Below are 6952 nucleotides of genomic sequence, written 5' to 3' on the forward strand. Positions count from 1 at the left end.
TAGCAGCCAGCACAGCCAAAATTGACTATCTTAAAGACATTGAATTACGAAGGTGCTGCCCTGCACGGGCTGAAGCAGCAGCTACCGCGCTGGTATATTCAAAGCCAGATGTTTCAATTAATCCATATGACATAGGCGCTCCAGCTGTTAGGAGCAAGGCAGGAGCACATCACTTGCCCCTTTTCAATGTTAATGATGGTAATGCTCACAGTTGGCCCGATGCTCAGCCAGAAGATGACATTTATGAACAGCACCAGCCCCAACCAGTGCACAATATTCGACCTGTCATGCCCCAAAACACACAGCCAACTCTGACACAAAGACAAAGCCCCCCTACGTCCAGCACAGCAAAGGATGACCACTTGATTAAAATACTGGAAAATCAAAGCAGCTTGACGAGGATTCTTGTAAAACAACAACTTCTCTCGACGCTGCCGCAAGGAAATATTCCACCCTATGATGGACACATTCTGGAATACAAGTCCTTTATTTACTCTTTTGAGCATTGTATTGAGAGCAAAACAGACAACAACAGAGACAGGTTGCAGTTCCTTATACAGTTTACAAGAGGCCAAGCTCAACGGCTAGTCAAAAGCTGTGAATACATGTCTCCAGACAGAGGCTATCAGAAAGCAAAGGATCTACTAAAGGAAAACTTTGGGAATGAATACAAGCTCTCTTGTGCTTACCTGGAAAAGGCTCTATCCTGGCCCCTAGTTAAAACTGAAGATTCAAGGTCGCTGCAGGATTACGCCATGTTTCTAAGGAGTTGCTGCAATGCTATGGAGGAAATGGAGTACTTGGAGGAACTAGACACAGTGTCCAACATGAGAGGCATTGTGCTTAAACTACCGTACAAGCTCAGGGAGAGATGGCGCAGCACAGCCTACGCACTGCGCAGTCGGAGAATAAGGATTTTAGACCTTGTCTGTTTCATTGAAAGACAAGCTCGCATACTGGCAGACCCAGTTTTTGGCGATCTTCAAGACCAGTCAGCTGCCAAAGGAAAGGTGGCTGTAAATACTAGATTTCCTGTTAAACCACAGATCCCAAGGGTGTATGACAGTAGTTTTGCCACAGGTGTCACTATTTCCCCAAAAGAAGAAGAGCGTGAACCCTCCTGTCCCTTCTGTAGGTGCAAGCACACATTGGAAGTGTGTAAACAGTTTGTGGAGGGGACATATAGGAGCAGACTGAACTTTGCAAAGTTTAAGGGCTTATGCTTTAGCTGTCTCTCCACAGGCCACATAAGTAGAGACTGTGAACAACGCCTCACCTGTAGAGTGTGCGAGCAGGCCCACCCAAGTGCCCTGCACATCTATATGAGACATGGTCCAGCTAATCAGACTGAACAGCCCTCTGGTGTAGCAGGCAGAACCACAGCAGAGTTATGTGGTCACATAGGGGCCGGAGAACAAAGGAATGTGCTGTCCATTGTCCCAGTGCAGGTCAAGGCAGCAAAAGGCAGTCGGGTATTGCAGGTCTATGCGCTCCTGGACCCTGGTTCCACCGCTACTTTCTGCTCCGAAGCACTGATGTCTAAACTCAATCTGAAAGGCAGAAAAACCCATATTATGTTAAGCACCATGAATCAGAAAAAACTGGTGCCATCTTACGTTATACCTGGAATTGAGGTTTCAGCACTGGACAGCGACAACTTCCTACCTCTTCCTGACGTTTTTACCCAGCCAGAAATGCCAGTCACCTCAAGTAGCATTCCCATTCAGAGTGACTTAGCACAGTGGGCGTACCTGAATGAAGTCAAGCTTCCCAGTATCAGTGCTGGAGTGGAATTGTTAGTTGGCACCAATGCACCAAAGCTCTTGGAGCCATGGGAGGTTATCAATAGCCAAGGGGAGGGCCCCTACGCAGTAAAAACTCTATTGGGGTGGGTTGTAAATGGGCCACACAGAAACGGCGGTGAGGACAATACGGAGAGAGTGACTGTAAATAAGATATCAGCCACAAATTTGGAAGGGCTCCTAATGTCACAGTACAACCAGGACTTCAACGAAGTGTCATCTGAGGAAAAGCCAGAGATGTCAGTTGAGGACAAAATGTTTTTGAAAGTAGCCAGTGAGGCTACCCTACAACACGGACACTACAGTCTAAAGTTGCCTTTCAGGAAAGCCAATGTCAGCATGCCTAACAACCGCCATATTGCAGAACAGCGCCTGCAGGGCTTAAAGAGGAAGATGGACCGGGACCAGCACTACAAGCAAGAATACGTTGCATTCCTCAACGACATGTTAGAGAACAACTACGCAGAGGAAGTCCCACAGGAAGAGCTGACACAGTCACCTGGACACAAATGGTACATACCACACCATGGGGTGTACCACCGCAGAAAGAAAAGGCTTAGAGTGGTTTTTGACTGTGCAGCCTCTTACCAAGGCACGTCCCTGAACACAGAGCTCTTGCAGGGACCTGATCTGAATAATTCTCTTGTAGGAGTCATTTTGAGATTTCGCAAAGAGCCAATTGGATTTATGGCCGACATAAAATCAATGTTCCATCAGGTCAGAATGGATAAATCGCATGTGGATTACTTGCGATTCCTGTGGTGGCCACAAGGTGACACCAGTAAGCCCCCAAAAGAATACCGCATGCTGGTGCACATTTTTGGTGCTGTGTCCTCCCCAAGCTGTGCAATTTTTGCATTACAAAAAACAGCTAAAGACAACAAACACGGGTTCTCACCTCAAGTAGCTGAAACCATCCGGCGCAACTTTTATGTCGACGACTGTGTAAAGTCAGTCGCAAAAGAAACTGAAGCCATCCAGCTGGTAAAGGACCTCACTGCATTATGCAGACAAGGCGGGTTTCAGCTGACCCAGTGGGTTAGTAACAGCAGAGCAGTTCTAGCCTCTATTCCCCCAGAGCAAAGGGCAAAGGATGTTAGGACTTTGGATATCGACAAAGACAGTCTCCCCATTGAAAGAACATTGGGTTTGCAGTGGGGTGTGGACTCTGACCATTTCCAGTTTAACATCCATCTCAACCAGAAGCCACATACACGAAGAGGAATACTTTCAGTTGTAAGTTCCATCTTTGATCCACTCGGCTTTCTGGCTCCTCTGATTCTCCCAGCCAAGCAGTTGCTACAAGAGCTCTGTCAGAGAGGTTTTGGGTGGGACGAACCTTTGCCCCAGACTATATCGGATAAATGGATCGGATGGATAACTAGTCTGGAGGGGATAAAGCACTTCCAAGTGCCTCGCTGTCTGAAGCCAAATACCTATGGAACTCAACAGTTTGCACAGCTGCATCACTTCTCCGACGCCAGCGAGAATGGCTATGGCTCAGTAAGCTACATTAGACAGGTTAACATTCAAGATGTTGTTCATGTTGCCTTTGTCCTAGGAAAATCCAGAGTCCTTCCTTTAAAGCACATCACAGTACCGCGACTGGAGTTGGCAGCTGCAACACTGTTGGTGAAGGTGGACAAAATGCTGAGGAAAGAACTACACATGGACCTAAACCCCTCAGTCTTCTGGACGGATAGCCAAACAGTACTCAAGTACATTGGTAATGACTACACTAGGTTTAAGACCTATGTTGCCAACAGAGTGTCACTGATTCGTGACAATAGTGAGCGGTCTCAATGGAGATATGTAAGCAGCAAGGAAAATCCTGCTGATGACGCCTCGAGAGGAATGAGTGCAGTCAAATTCATGCAGCAAAGAAGATGGATACATGCCCCAGAGTTCCTATGGAAGCCAAAGAAAAGCTGGCCCGTGGAAAAATCATTGACCTCCGAGCCACTGTCGCAAAATGACCCAGAGGTCAGGAAAAACGCTGCTGTATTCACAACAGTAGCAAGCATTGAAACTCCCACAGACCATCTTATTTCATACTTCTCTGATTGGATGAGGCTACTTAAAGCAGTGGCATGGTATCTCAAGGTGAAGAAGGCTCTGATGTTGACCGCCAAAAAGCGCAAAGAGCTTTCCCCAGGTCACAGCCACACACGCTCGAGCAGCCAAAGGATGAGCACCGAGCTAAGCGCTTTCAGGACCACACTTGGTGGACAACTCCTCACAGTGGAAGACCTCTCACAGGCAGAGAGGTCCGTCATCACCTACGTTCAAAAGCAATCCTTCCCAGTGGAAATGGCAGCGCTGGAAACCGCTCCATTCAGAGTGCAGAAGAGCAGTAGGATCTACAGGCTCGATCCTATACTGGATGGAGGCATCATGAGAGTAGGCGGCCGCCTACACAGATCTGCAATGCCTGATGAGACCAAACATCCTTATATTCTGCCCAAAGATGCTCACACTTCAGATCTCCTACTACGACACATCCACGAACGCTCTGGACACAGCGGGAGAAACTACATGCTTTCAGAGCTCCGTAAAAAGTATTGGGTTTTAAAGGGAAACTCGGCAGCAAGGAAAATAGTCTCAAAGTGTGTTGTGTGTCGGCGTGTGAGAGGCAAGACAGGTGAGCAGAAAATGGCCGATTTGCCACAAGAAAGAGTCTTACCTGACCTCCCTCCTTTCACCAACGTCGGATTGGACTACTTTGGACCGCTTAAAGTAAAGCGAGGAAGGAGTATTGTTAAACGGTATGGAGCCCTGTTTACCTGCATGAGTAGCAGAGCTGTACATCTGGAGGTGGCTTACTCATTAGACACGGACTCATGTATTCATGCTCTGAGAAGATTTGTTTGCAGGAGAGGTCAGGTTAAGCATATCAGATCGGACAACGGTACAAACCTGGTGGGTGCCCAAGCTGAGCTCAAAAAGGCCATGAGTTCACTAAACGAAGGAAAAATCCAAGGCGCTTTGCACCCCGAAGGAATCCAGTGGAGTTTCAATCCACCAGCGGCCTCACATTATGGTGGAGTCTGGGAGAGACTCATAAGATCTGTCCGTCAGGTGCTGACCTCCACTCTCAATCAGCAGACCCTCGACGATGAAGGCCTACAAACCATCTTCTGCGAGGTAGAGGCCATCCTCAATAACCGTCCTCTCTCCACCGTGTCCTCGGATCCACAAGACCTGGAACCATTGACTCCCAATCACATCCTCCTGCTAAAAACGCAACCCATCATACCTCCGGGAACGTTTCAGAGGTCTGACCTCTACGCCAGGCGCCGCTGGAAGCAGGTCCAATACATGGCGGATCTGTTCTGGCATAGATGGACACAAGAATACCTTCTGCTACTCCAAGAGAGACAGAAATGGAACACCGTGAGAAAAAACTTTAACATTGGAGATGTCGTCCTGGTAGTTGACCCAACTGCTCCACGGGGGTCGTGGCCGCTAGGCAGAGTACTGGAGACCAAGCCTGATGCAAGAGGTCTGACCCGTGCAGTGAAGCTCCAGACGAAAACGTCCATTATTGATAGGCCCATAGCTAAGCTGTGCCGCCTTCTGGAGAATGAGGAATAACAGTTCTTCATCAATCAACATCAAAAAGGGATGTAATGTATATACTTTATTTTTCTAAATTAATTTGTTGATAGTTATACGGCTCTCTTTATTTAGTTTGAGTAATTGATTCCTAGAGAACCCATAGACTGACGCATAGATATACACCCATAGACTAATACATATACATACACCCATGATACATATATATACACCCATAGACTAATACATAGACATACACGCATAGACTGATACATGGAGATATACACTCTTTGCCACTTTGGATTACAGTTTTTAGTTTTTTCTGATTTGACTGACCTAGCGATCATAAAGATCCCTCCTTAAGGCTATGTGCTAGTAACCTCTGGCCCTAGGATACGGTTAAAAATGAAGAATAACAGTTCTTCTTTCAACATCAACAAGGGATGTAATGTATATACTATATTTTCTAAATTAATTTGTTGATAGTTTTACGGCTCTTTATTTTTGTTTGAGTAATTGATTCCTAGAGAACAATTAGGGGCCGGTGTAAGAGCCGCATTCAAGCTTATTTGTTTTGATTAATTGTGAACCTGTATTAATACTTTTCTCTGTTGCAGTGAGTGGGGTGCTTTGCTCAGGTGAATGGGGCGGGGCTGACGCTATAAGCCACAGGTGCGGCGTGTGACGGCTGAGCAGCAGGCAGCAGCAATACTGTCATTGACACGCAGCGCAGACGCAACCTTTTGTTACTAAGATTATTAGGATCTCTTGTTTTGTTATTGAGATTATTGGGATCTCTTGTTTTATTTCTATGTACGGTATTGTTTTCGTATTTTGTTCTTGCTGGACCATTAAAAGAGCAAAAGGAACAACAAAAGCGTGCAGTGGTTTCTGTTCTGCGACTGCGAGTCTGACACTGCTTCCCAACCTACAAGTGGAAGATTCAAATAGGTTATAAGACAAACCTGTTGGGATTTTGGCCACTACACTGTTTTTAGTTCAATGGCAAGATATTCCATTGACATGAACTTGCCTAGTTCTGTGATTCTAAACAAGAGTTTTGAGGAGAAGATTGCTGCAACTCCTCCGCACCTTTTATTTTTAATGGGTATTTGAAAAAAGTTATAGTCTGGTGGACAAGCTTCTATCATGATTGATGTAGCTGTGTCATTATTTAGCCATGTCTCTACTAGGCAGATGCAATCTAAGTTATTTTCTTTAATCAGATCATTTACTAAGAATGTTTTATTATTCAGTGATCTGACATTTAGGAAAGCTAATTTTATTTGTTGGACTTCTTTAGAGGAGGTCTGCTTTGGCTTGACCGTGATGGCCCTGAGGTTAATAGCAGGTAAACGCATTGATGGCGTATATTTTTCACCATGCCATTGGCTGGTTATGATTACTTGTATGTTTTGAGAGATGGCATGGCAATTGTGCTATACTGCACCGTACTGACTGCACTGTGCTTTCGGGGACATTTGATCAGACGAGATGACCTTGTGTGATATGGGGGGGGGGGGGGGGGGGGGGGGCGCCTTGTGCTGCTGCACTTCGTGGTGAGATTGTGTCCTTCATGACTATCTCTCGTGCTG

At 46.2% G+C, this 6952-nt stretch overlaps 1 protein-coding gene across 1 annotated transcript in view; it reads left to right on the forward strand.

Annotated features, from left to right (window-relative positions):
* Nucleotides 1-2141: 2141 nt before the first annotated feature.
* The window catches only part of cacng3b (calcium channel, voltage-dependent, gamma subunit 3b), a gene marked incomplete at both ends in the record, with an annotated part of 94198 nt that continues 89387 nt past the window's right edge, over nucleotides 2142-6952 (forward strand). Inside the window, one exon of the mRNA XM_084329086.1 lies at nucleotides 2142-2394. Within this exon, the coding sequence (XP_084185212.1) occupies nucleotides 2142-2394 (253 nt within the window). The remainder of the gene's footprint in view (nucleotides 2395-6952) is intronic.

This window comes from Notolepis coatsorum (genome assembly GCF_963971535.1).
Source record: "Notolepis coatsorum genome assembly, chromosome: 14".
Taxonomy (NCBI): domain Eukaryota; kingdom Metazoa; phylum Chordata; class Actinopteri; order Aulopiformes; family Paralepididae; genus Notolepis; species Notolepis coatsorum.